This window comes from Falco biarmicus, chromosome 10 (genome assembly GCF_023638135.1).
Source record: "Falco biarmicus isolate bFalBia1 chromosome 10, bFalBia1.pri, whole genome shotgun sequence".
NCBI classification, from domain to species: domain Eukaryota; kingdom Metazoa; phylum Chordata; class Aves; order Falconiformes; family Falconidae; genus Falco; species Falco biarmicus.
The window spans coordinates 36204350-36217180 of NC_079297.1; the positions used below are offsets into that span (position 1 = coordinate 36204350).

The 12831-nt window shown below is 44.3% G+C and overlaps 1 protein-coding gene across 1 annotated transcript; it reads left to right on the top strand.

The window, feature by feature from the left end:
- Nucleotides 1-1108: 1108 nt before the first annotated feature.
- MRPL23 (mitochondrial ribosomal protein L23) lies at nt 1109-12533 on the top strand. The gene is made up of 5 exons (XM_056353378.1): nt 1109-1260; nt 1381-1503; nt 2216-2298; nt 4157-4230; nt 12186-12533. The coding sequence occupies exons 1-5, from the start codon at nt 1235-1237 to the stop codon at nt 12348-12350; spliced, it is 471 nt and encodes a 156-aa protein (XP_056209353.1). The 5' UTR covers nt 1109-1234; the 3' UTR covers nt 12351-12533.
- The last annotated feature ends 298 nt before the right edge of the window (nt 12534-12831 follow it).

Consider the following 12831-nt stretch of genomic DNA (forward strand, 5'->3'; position numbering starts at 1 on the left):
CAAATATTAGATTAAAATGTTTATTGATGCTGTTAACCTACATGTAATATCAAAGCCTGATAATGAAGTGTGAATCGGTTGGATAATCCAGCGCAGATGTCAAAACACAAATGGCTGTTCTAAATTTGGGATGTGAGCTACGCCATAGGGCTTCTTGTCTTTGCCAACCCTTGAAATGCCGTGTTGGGAGCGAAGTCCACCAGGGATGGTGGTTCTCCCCCACGTTTCCAAACTTCTGGCTGTTTCTGGTGCCTATGTTCCCACTCTGGCACTCTGTTAGCACACGCTGTGGCTTCATAAATTCATGAAAGTGGTTTAGGTGCCCTTCAAAGGTCACCTAGTTGACCCCCCCTGCCCCGGGCAGGGACACCTTCCACTGGACCAGGTTGCCCCCAGCCCCGTACAGTCTGGCCCTGGACACTGCCAGGGATGGGGCACCCACAGCTGCTCTGGGCAGCCTGTTCTGGTGTCCCACCACCCTCATCGTAAAAAGTTCCTCCCTTACATCTGACCTAAGCCTACCCTCTTGCAGTTTAAAACCCCTGTCCCCTGTCCTGTCACGACAGGCCTTGGTAAAAAAAAACCTCTGTGTCATTCTTATAGGCTCCCTTTATAGGGCCTTTTATAGGTTTATAGTCTTTAATAGGCTATAGGCTTTTAAAGGCCCCTTTAAAGGGCCTTTTATAGGCGCCCCCCCCCCTCCCCGAGCCTCCTCTCCTCCCGGCTCAGCAAGCCCAGCTCTCCCTGCCTTGTCCCCGCAGGGGAAGGGTCCCAGCCCCCCCCCCCCCCCCCCCCCCCCGTTTCCCTGGCCCCCTCCGGGCCCACTCCGACAGCCCCACGTTGGCCTGGCGCTGGGGACCCCCGGGCTGGCGGCAGCACCCCCGCTGGGGTCTCACCCGGGAGCAGAGGCGGAGAGCCACCTCCGTCCTGGAGCCGTGAGGAAAAGACCCCGTGAATCGCAGCCAGCGCTGCGGCGTCCCCCACAGGCGCCATTTTGTAGGCGCTCCCCCCCCTCCCCCGGCCCTGCGGCTCCTCTAGGGGACCGTCCCCAGCCCGACGGGCCGGGTGTGCCCCCGGGGCGGGCTGTGGTGCGGGGGGCGGCGGGGTGACGGGGTCTGGCCCCGCCGGGTCCCCCCGCACAACCCCTCCGCTCCAGCAGGGGGCGAGAGCTGCCGTGACCGCCCCAGCGGCAGCCGCTCTCGGCGCCGCGACGCTTCCGGGCCGGGCCAAGGCCATGGCGACGGGCGCCAGGAAGGCAGTGTGAGCGGGCCGGGCCGGGCCGGGCCGGGCTGGGCGGCGGGGGGCGGCCGGGCGGGCTCGGGCCGGCCTGGGGGTGCTGTGGGGGTGTGCTGGTCAGGCAGCGTCGTCCTCTCCCCGCAGGTACCCGCTGTTCCAGCTGGGCGGGCCGCAGCTGCGGATCTTCCGGCCCAACTTCTACATGCTGGCGGTGCGGCCCGGCGTGCCGCAGCCGGAGGACACAGTCCAGTTCCGCGTCTCCATGGAGTGAGTGCGGGCACGGCAGGGCATAGCCCCCCACCCCACCCCCCCGGCCGCGGGTGGGCCCGGCGCCGCCCCGGGGGTGCAGAGGGGCCCCCGCCGCGCCCAGCCGGCGCCCCGGGCCGGGCGCCACACGGCCGGCTCTGGCCGCCTCCCTCCGGGCTGCGGCCGGTCGGTCAGCGCAGGGTGGGAAGGGGAGGTGCCGGGTAGCGCGCTGCGGGCCGGGGGGAGCGCCTGCTGCATCAGGGAGACCTTCCGGAGGGCGGCCGGGGCGCTGGGTTAGTTACCAGCTTTGCCTGGCGCCGCTTGCTGGGGGTCGGTGAGGCGCAGCCCTCCCGGGTTGGGCTTGGGAAGAAGGGGGTGCGTACGAGGGGCGTCCGGGGGAACAAGGTGATGGCCAGGTATTTGTCAGGACTCTTTCAACCTGACTGGGCTGGTTGCGCGCACTAAAGCCCACAAGGCTGGGACAGGTATTGAAAAGCATTGGAAATTGGTATTCAGAAGATTAGAAAGGATTCTTGGCTCAGACGCTGAGAAAGCCTACCCACGCTGTCCGAATACAGAATATACATGGGGTTTTGTCTGTTGGGGCTACAGAAGAAGACATGCCTATTCCAGAGTATCAACCAGTCTATAAATACTCTGGCTCTGTTTTGTTTTATGTCAGTATTTATACTCTTCCTTCTTTTTCTCCCCAAAATGTTTTTGCATTGCCTAGAATGACAAAAGTGGATATCAAGAATTACCTTGAAAAAATATACAATGTGCCGGTAGCTGCTGTGAGGACCAGGATACAGTACGGTAAGTGCAGTTGAGTAATGCACGGGAATGAGTACAGCAGTCCTGCGCAGCCAGAATAGACTTTCCTATCAAAAGATCCGTTAGATTTAAACAAACTTTGGCTCCAAGGGCTTAGCTAGTGACGTCTGTCAGCTTAGTTGTTTATTTGTCCCTTCAAATGAATGTGTACCACTTCATATTTGGATGCTTTGATTAGATTGAGACATAAGCTTAGTTTTAGAAAGAAAAATCTGAATTTGAAAAGCCTCATCGTCTTTACAGTTATCTGGTTTGTGCTGTATGCTTTTGTAGTTGGTACTGTTTCTCTCTGAGGACCGGTGGGTGTCTCATTTCAGAAGGAACTGCTTAATGTGTTATAGTGAAATTAGTAATTAAACTTGATTTCAACCAGAGCCTTTTTTTGTAAAAAAAATATATGTGAATTGAGATTACCTGGCATGCACACAGAGGTGGTGTTGTGGTCTAACAGAAGGCAAAGTTTGTAGAGCAAAGGAAAATGTTCTATTAGACCAGTAGATAATGTCAGAAAAACATCTTGACAGATCTTCAGCTTTTCATCACCTGTTGTTGCCATACTTCTGCTGCAGGCTTGTATGCTTCTGCTCATGGTGTTTCTCCCCTGTGCCACCCCTACAAAAAAAGCCCCCACCAAACGCCAAAGAACCAACATAAAACCAACCCAAGGGAAAAAGAAAAAACATTCCTAGTTTAAGTTATGCTGAGCTCTGACTTGAAGCAGACGGGCCCATCTCTAATTGAAATAAGCTAAACTTACATAATGTCACCTTTACATATGAATGCTTCCTCTCCCAGAGCTTCTCTGACTGCACTTTGGAAAGTCAGGAATGTAATTTTCATGTTAGTTACTTTTCCAGTCACCTGGCAGGAGCGACTTGTTGGTTAGGACATATTTGATGGCTGGATTTTTCTTTTTTCATGCAGTGACTTTAGGAAAGTAATGGTTGATTACAATGGTAAGGGTAGGGGTGATGTTAAAGGGATTGGGAAAAAAGAGCTGTAAGTGAAAAATGGAGAATGAAAGAAAAAGCTTCAAAATAAGGTTGTAAAACTCAGAACATATAAAAGAAGACAGAAAGATAATCTATAATATGCTTCTATGAAAAACAGAATTAAATAGTCTTAAATACCAAACACATGCAGTTCCAAACAGCACTGAAAAATATTTATGCTTCTCCTTAGAACCATTTTGTCCCCCACTGCTAATGGAAGTGATGGTACAATGCATATATTCAGGGATAAAAAGAGGAAAGGGGTTTAGAATGTCTAACAGATTGAGAGCTTTAATGTCTGCCTAACATGAAGGGAATAAATTGAACTTCCCACTCGGTTGTGACCAGCATACTTGCAGAACGTTGAGATGCTTTGGTTTGTTTGGATGTGGAGTGTAATTTCCTGGTGTATAAACTGTAGATCCAGCTCGTTAGCTGGGTAGTAAAAATTTACAAGTTTGAAGCTGTTTAGTAGTTGTTTCCTCCATGTCTTCCTAAGACTGATGTTGGGGGCCAGGAGTGATAAAACTGTCCTCCCTACTGAGAAGACTTATCTCCATGCTTCCTTGCAAACTTTGTGTGTGACGTGAAGGCACAATGGCTGTCAGCAGCCTGAGTCCGGTGGTGCCTAGGTTCCCTACATGTAGATGAGGTAGATGACACACATGAGTAGTGTCAGCCAGTTTCAGTACACTTTGGTAATTGTGATGCTGTGCTGGTACTGAAGAAACGAGTATTCCTCTTAGCAATAAACCAGAACTAGTGAAGTCCCAGCTTCAGCTTGGCCTTGCTTTGGGAAACTTGGAAGTCTTGGGAAGTAAAAAGCGGGATGCTCTTCACTTCTGCAGGCGCTAACAACAAGAGGAATCACAAGAATCATAGAGTGAAGAAGCCGGATTACAAGGTTGCCTACGTACAGCTGGTGAGTTAACATGGATGCTTGTGGGGAAAGAGGAAGGGACTGTTAACCAGCCAAAGCTACAAGTATCGTTCAGTGAATTGTCAAAGCGGCTGAATGTTTCTGCCAGTCCTCTTAACAATGACAGTACGTTCCAGAATGTATAAAGAGACTTAAATGACTTAAGTCTAAAAATCAAATTCAAACAGATGTTTAGTTTTCAACTCCAGTATTGGTTTGAGGTCTGTATATAAGTTATGGTCTGATGTCATATGGTGCTCCTTTGCCAGTGAGTTTCGTGCTGACCTTGTACTGTCTGTGCTGGAAGGTTCACGACTTGTGTGGTTGATTGCTGAAATGTCCAGTAAGTGAAAGAATGTATTGTAGGGGTAGGGAACTTCTTATTAAAGCTTTTTGGATTTCAGAGAAGACTTAAGGCATATTCCCTGGAGAGGTTTTAGTCATGTCTAACAAGCGTGCTTTGTGGCTAAAGTGGGTTCTGAAATGCATGTTGGTTGCCCAGTGGAAAAGGACCTTCATGTTCTTAGGAGTTCCTTTCATAACAGGAGCATATTACAGTTTAGACTTCTCTTGGGTTTACCTGTCTCTATGTAAAAAAGAAATGCAACCGGTGACAGAAAACCCCTTCATATACCAAAATTACATTAAAGGGATGCTATTTATGGTTGTAAAACCATAAGCTCAAAATTGCTGTTGGCATAACAACCTCAGTGTTACTCCATCCTGGGACAAGGATTCAGTGTGGGGGGAACACTGTATGATCTTAAAGACTGCGTAAGACTTCATGTAGACTTGGGGTACAACTAAAGAGTCATAGACAATGGGAAATCTGATGGTTTTTTGAATTTTTCAAAGGTTAAGCGTGCTTAGAAGTTTTTCTCTTAAGCCCCTTCTGGCAAGGGGATGGAAGCAAAAGTGAGGGCAGCATGTTTTTCTAGACAGACCTTATCTCTAAAAGAACAGTATAAAGTACAACGTTAACAGAGAGAATTGTATTTAGATGAGGACTGGCCTTGTTTTACTATGCTGAAGTGAAAGGCAACCTCATCTTCGTGAGGATTTTGCATTACAATGGCTAAAAAAGACATTCCTTTTTCAAGGAAGAGCCTCTGCCTTGGTGGGCAAATTCTCCCTTCTGGATTGTCGGTGCTAGGTTTTTGTCTGTGAGAGAGCAGGTGTGAACGCATTGGCAGCTGAGGAATTGAATGCCAGGAATGAAGTTGTGCCTTACAAGTTGCTTTCTCTGTGTGCTTTTCCTTAGTAGGTAATTGCAGGCTCTTTTCCATTGTCATGGCCTCTTGGTAGTGGCTTTGCTTTTAGAAACTCGTTTCCCAAGATTGAAGCAGATACAGATCTTTAGCAAACTGTGGTCAGTTCTTGAATTTTGTTTCACTGTATTTAATGCAGTCTTGTTTCTTTTGTCTGCTGAGTTGAGGTACAACCCGTAGATACTCGGGGGAAGGAACGGGAAGCAAAATGCTGCTGCTCTGTGGAGCAAGCCACTCATTTAAGGCAGTGTCTTTGTGCATTTATTTCACATCAAATCTCTGAACCTAGAATAGTTGCCGTTACCTTAAGGGTAGCTTTGTGCTGGACTGGAGGATCACCCAAAGCTGGCTTGGTACTGGAGGCAGTTGCAGAGCAGTAACTGGTCATTCCTCCAGCCTCTCATTTTGTCTGCTGGGCGATGCACAGAGCCCTGTGGCAGTGTGGCTGAGGGCTCCTCTTGGTACGTGAGGCAGCAAGTGGCCCTTAGTGCACTGTGGTGTACTGTAGTATCATCGTAAGTTTTTAAAGAATGCCATGTTTTCAGTCTGTCCCGTAAGCGACATCGAGGGACCACCTTTTGGTGTTGTATCTCACCTCAAATGAGGGAATTCTGACCATTTACTAAACTCTTGTCAGTGAAGCTTAGTCTGTGCATTTTCCTCTCACCTCATTCCTGGTCTCTTTGCTCTCTTTTTTTTTCTCGTTGTTGGTGGTGTCTGTGCAGTCCTTTCACATTTTTGTTTTTCTGTCCTTTTTTTTTTTCCTTTCTCTTTTTCCTTTTGTTCTTTACTTTTCATCGCCAGCTCTGATGTCTCAGACAATGAGCTCCCAGTTCTGTGTTCACACCAGCTTTAAACAGTGGGTGAGGCCAGAAACCCCATGTCATTTCTGAAACTGAAGGTTTTGCCTTAATTCTCATTCATGGTGTGATTCAGGCCGTAACAGACCCCATGCAATCCATTGTTAATATCTGCCTAATTTAGGAAAGTCTTTGGTAACCACTGTAAAATCCTTATTTTTATGAGAGTTAGTTTGCCTCTGTCGTGAATCAGAGTAGCTGGGCTTTCCCACCATGTTTACCAGCTGTATTTTCTCTCATTAATCGAGTTTCAAGTTAAAACTGCTTATGACTGGAAAAAGAAGGATGTGTTTTTGGAAGGTCTTGGGTTGATCTGTCTGTTGCCCTCTAGGTGGAAGTATTGCTCTTTCCAGTGTGACTGAGCAGCAGCTGCGGTGTGGTTTACCTGAATGAAATTGAGCATATTCTCATGACCAGTTACACTTCCCTGCTTCATGAAACATCACCTTATGTGTCCCAGCGCAACGCACATATCCATTAGCGTACTGCAAGTGTCTCAAAGGTGGAGGGTGTATGAAGTCACAGTCAGCATACCCTTAGGTGTCAGATTAGTGCCCCAGCTGTTCCACATGTAAGAATTGTTGTCCTTTCTTTTCCAAATACTATTTCTTGGAGATTCAGAGCTGTTTACTTTATTCTCAGGCGGTAACTGGACAAATACATGATCTGTCCAAGCATAATATTTTCACACTAAAAAAATACCTCAAATCATAGAAGGCTGTGGATCAACAATATCTTGCCATTCTGGAGCCCGCCTGCCTTTTTTTCCCCTTTTGGAATGTGGTGAGAAAGGTTTAAGTTAGAGACTTACAGTCCTGGGTATCAAATGCTACTTTTTTAAAATAACACTTTATTTTCTTATTTAAAAACAAAGGTATATATCTTTGCAGTGTAGATAAAATGAATGTGATACAGCAACCTTTCTCCTTACTCCAGTACAGTTATAATTATCCTAATGTTATTACAAAAAAAAAAAAAAAAAAGAAAGAAAAAGAAGAAAAGAAATCCAGTGAGAAACTTTTACAGTTGCATCAACATCAGGGAAATTAAAAAAAAACAACAGCATCCCCTCCTCCTCCTTCAGGGTTCTCACTGGTTTAGCTCAACAGGTGTTAGCACCCGTGGGAGCACAACTGTAGACAAGCCTCTGGAATCCAGACCTATTTTTAATTAAACCTGTTTTGAGAAATCTAATGGAGATGGCTGTAAAAAGGAGTCTGACCTTGTCAACATTAGGACTAACACCTATTTAGCTGCATGAATGATGGCACCGGTGGGAACATTTTTGCAAATGCTTTCTCCTCAAACCCTCTTTAGAGTGTCCAGTACGTTCATAGTAATTAACCCATTTGCACATCAGATGGGACAGCAGTTTTCTTTGGACATGTAGTGAGTTCAGAGGAAACGCGGATGCTCTGTACCCTGTGTCATTCCTGTGTGGATTTCCAAAGCTGCTTTCTGTGCCGTTTCACTATACGTTTCAACATCAGATGTTACCACTGCAATAGTAAAACTGTTGAAATTCACTGGATTATTAAACTTAGCTGCATTTGCTGCTACTGCTGGACTGAATCCTGTGCTGTTGGGAGTCCAACATTTTTCAGTTAATGATACTATAAGCATCACTTTTCTCCTAATTCTGAAGGACAGTAGTAAGTGCTTCAGTTATCTAAATAATCAGAAGATGTCACGGTTGTTTACGTGATCAGTATTTGCTGCTTCATTTCTACACAGTAATATCTGTCCTGACCTTCCATTCCTAAACTTTTCAAGGGACGCAAAGGTCAGAGAAGTGTAAGTGAGTTTGTGCCAGATAATCCTTCCAGCAATTTTCTGACATGAGGCTCAGCAGTAGAAAGGCTAACACTTCATTTCATAGGCCTAATTATGGTCACTTAACCTCTCATTAAAATGAATGGAAGCAATTTGTACCGCTTGATGTGATAACTCCTTCTACAGACTCAGAGAGCAAGGTATGTTATTGCCCTTTGTAACACAAAGGCTTGAAATCTAAGAGGAAAGTACGGGTTTGATGCTTAGGTCATTTTTTTCTCTTGAAGGATGTTAGCATTTAACAAATGAATCCTCATAAGGCCTTGCATATAAATCAGTTTTACATTTGGGTAATGCTGAAGCGAGGATTAGAGTTGTGCAAGGAGCAGAAGTTTAATGGCTCATTTCTGTCATCTAAACGCCGGACCACACACCTCACTTTGTCCATAACCTTAGTATTTGTAGGAAGAAGGCAGGTCTCTCAGAATAGCAATGTGTAAAATCATCATGTTGCCTTTACTTTTTAGGTGTTTCAATACCGCCCCTCTGAGTTGCCTTATTTGTGGTTTTTTTTTTCTTCTTTTTTTTTTAACATTGTAAGTACTCACTTAGATATAAGAGCATGTGGTGGTAGAGCTGCTCCTGACAAATTTCAGAGTATCAGTGTATCACCTCACACTTGTGGAAAAGTTCTTTTGCTGGCAGTGCAGCATCCAGTTCCAAGACAGACTAAATTATCCAAGCAAAATTATTTTTCTGCCAGTGTCTGTCTTTTTTAGAGGATTTTCTTCTTTAACATGGCTATGTCAGGTAGGAATGTGTTCTTATTTTCTCCCTCTTTCTCTATACTTCTGACTAAGGTAATTGTGCTGGCAGAAGTCCTAAAGGAGAACCAAACCCTAACATTCTTAGAGCTTATTTCAGCTTACATGCATTTCAATAATTCAGTTATTAAAAGGATGGCCTTGCTTAAATGGCTTGCAAAAGATAAAACAGTGAACAAATGTAAAGTCTATGAATAAGGCAAAATTTTGCTTTCTGGTGAATATGCCCATTTCATGTTCTAGCAGTTTGCAAACCAGATAAAACCCTGATGAACTTGGTAGAAATTTAGTTGTTTGGTTTATTTCCATTAGGATTTCATTCCGAGGGCGCATTTATCATATGGTTGTCAACTGGTTGCTGTATAGAAGGGAAAACTTTTACAAAGAGGAAATGTAAGAAAAAGCAGCACTGCATAAAGGAGTGACGATCACCCCATTCCTTTGTTAGGCATTTGTTTAAGAAGGTGGCTTATGAGCTTGAACCTCAGTAGTGTCTGGCATCGAGGGGAAGATGCACTGAATGTAAATATGCCTGGACAGTCTCAAAATCCTTTATGTAAGTTGATGCCTTTTGGTATTTCTGAAATTTTGAAATACCCAAGATACAGGCGTCTTCTGAAAACTAGCTACTGAGCATGCACAACAGCTATTTTTCATACAGCTTTCATCGCTCCAGAGTCTTACAGTGCAGTATTACTGCATAGTATTGTTACTTAAGATTTATCAACCTTCAGTTCTCAGGGTGTAATGTCTTGGCTGTTTCAAATTGTGTCTGGCTGCCAGCCAAAATCAGAATTTCTTCACAAAACAAGAGCTGGAAAGAGCCAACTTGTCTCTGCTGATTTTGATTTATTAAAAGACTCGAGATACAGATTGACATTTTCAGCTCAATATTTGACTTTCACCAGCCTTGAAATGGGAACTGTGAGCACTTTGATAAAGAGCTGAAAGGTTTGTCTGGTTTTGTTACAGCCTCTGTGCGTATCTTTTTCTTTTTTTTTTTTTGTTGTTTTTTTGTTTTTTCTCCCCTCTTTTTGAAATAATAACTGTTTTGCAATGCTTAGTGAATTACCATGGATGTTGTTAGTATGCTTTAGGGACAGCTTTCCTTCATTCTCCAATAAGGGAAGTACATTGGTCCTGGAAGCATACCAGAATGGAAGTGCTGCATAACAAGAACAGTCCCTTACTACACTGTTACCAATATAAATAGTTCTCAAGTTTTCAGTGTAGGTGGTATGCCTACCATGTTAGCCTGAATTGTTTTTTGACTTGTTTAGCTAAAATGGCTTCCTCTCCAGGGCAGACAAGTCCTTAGAATTGGCCCCATCTGTTCAATAGGTACCACAGGGCTGCGTGACCCGCTCACAGTGCAGTTAAAACACAGTATTTTTTTCGTCATATAAACAAATTCTTCTTCAAATGATTCAGTGTGCTAAAATCTTGGGCTGCGCTTGGCCTCGAGGGTGCTTGCTGCTGATCCTACGACAGGAAGAGTTGCAGTAGGCTATGGCTTTGGGACTGCTCAAGGGCGTTGATAAGGCCGGTTTCTCTGCCTTGAAATGGAACTGTGCTTTAATTGTCATAGGACAGCTACTGTAAGTATACCTGTTGGTGATTCAAAGGCACAAAAGAGTTGAAATCCCAGAGTGTACGGTGTTGAAGGGTGAACCTCGATTTGTTCTAGTTGATCTTTTCCAGGCTAGAATCAAGGAAAGAGCAATGTACACAGCAGCTCCCTTGTTTTTGTAGTATGGTCAGGCTCTTAGGAAACCCCCAAGAAGTATGCACTACAAAAACAACCGGAGCATTGCTGGGTATGAGTTGATATTTCCTAGATTCCAGTCTGGATAAGCTCAACTGGGATAAGTCATGTTTTTTCTTTCCAGAGTGTATGCTTGAGGTTTAAATTCTTTCACACCTGTAAATTACCAGGTTGAGTGTATACGACTGAATGAAACATAGCACACATTCAGCTGGGTCAGGGACATGGTGATGGTTTTTTTTTTGATTTAATTATGTCACATTTCTGATCCCAAAATGTGGTATAGGTAGCCATGTTGTGGAACACTCCTTTCATGACCTTTGTGGAACCGTTTCATAACTGGGCCTCTTGTTTGATTGTATTTGTTGCACAAATGTAAAGAATGGCTGATCTGAAAAAAAACCCACAACCCCAACATCAGAACACCGAAACCGTTTTCCATCTGAAGTAATTCAGTGCTTTTGCTGAGATGTCTTTATGCAGTACTCTGCCAAAGAAATTAATGTATGGTAATGTTTGTAAATATTTTGGAGAGTAATTTTAGAACTATCAGATATGAATTTTATTACGCAAATTCCCTTACAAAATGGAAGGACTAATATTGCTGAGTTTAATGAAGTTGTGCTTAGTGCAAACACCACTAGAAAGTAAATAGGTAATGCTAATGGGATAGCACGTTTCCACAGAATAATCCTTTCCTGCTGTTAGATAAAAACCAGAGAGCAAGCAAATGTTTATTTTCCAAGTGAGAGGCGTAGATCTGATGATGATGTTTCACTAAGATGACTTGTCTGTTAGGCAGAATGACTGATGTAGATGTAATCACTTTAATCTCATTAGTGATGTATTAGACAGATTGTTCCCACCATAATTGTTTTACACTGTATTCTTTATTCCTGTTGATAAGAGACCTCTGGTATCTGTTACTCTGTGTTCCAACTTTACACCCTACAATAACAGCTTCTTGGACTGTTCTCTCTTATCCTTAGCAGAGATCTAAGCAACTATAACCACTACTCATATCCTGAGTGTTAACATAATGAATGCTGCTCCGCTATGTATTTCCCCAGTGGTGGTACTTTAACAAAATCACTTGATCACTTATTTTGCTCATCTTGCTTTTACTGTATGACTCGTCCAACATCTCTGAGGTGGTTCAAAGTCTTTGAAGAGGTGTCCTTCTCCTGACCGTTCATCTGTAAAAAAAAAAAAAAAAAAATAACAAAACCAACCAACCTTGTCAGTGTCTTATTAATTAGTGTGCAAAAAAGAGAGGCTGAAAGTTGGCTTTGGGGTGGGAGGGATATATGTGTATCTTTGGGAGAGGGGTGGAAAGAGATCTTCTGAGGTTAAGAGGTACCATTTTGCACTGGCTGAAACTTCAGGGTGGTCTTTCGTTGTAAGTATATGCATCATAGCTACTGCAGAAGGGCTGGAATGTTTCTCTGACCATTTGTTTTCTCTTTAGGGCCGAGGACAAACCTTTCAGTTTCCCAACCTATTTCCAGAGAAAGAACAAGACACAGAAACTCGCTCTCTTGAAGACCTCAAGGATAAATATATGGAGAGAGAGGAGCAGAGGCAGAAAGGTGACCCCAGACGAGGTGGAGTCCCTGACTGGTTTGGACTTTGATGCAACAAGCCAGCTGCCTTTCTTTAGGCTCAGAGGGATTTTGATCAGCAGAACTTGCACTCTTCCCTTCTTGTAATGACTGAACGTTTATTCTTGAGCAGCCCTTGCTAGCGTGTCTTTTTCCTGGCTGTTTGTGCTCGGCAACAACAAAATGGCCCTAAAGAAATAAAAAGGTAAAACAAATCTGACTGCATCAGGTCTTTCCTATGAACTTGTGGGCAATTTCTAAAATGTGGAATTGCTTGTGTTGACTGTGAGAGTGGCATTGTGCTTACCTTCTTCCTGCTTCTGCGGGTTGTTTTGTGTAGAACTAGGAGGTATTTCATTTCCCAGGATAAGTGTAGTTTGCATCAAATAGAATGTATAAATGTCAAGATAGGTCAGTCGAAAGTGGACTTGAAAGTGTAGCTAATTGGTTTATAGGCTCAGGACATAGGGTTCCCTTACTGTCAGTTACTGTGTCCTACTATCCTGTGCGTTG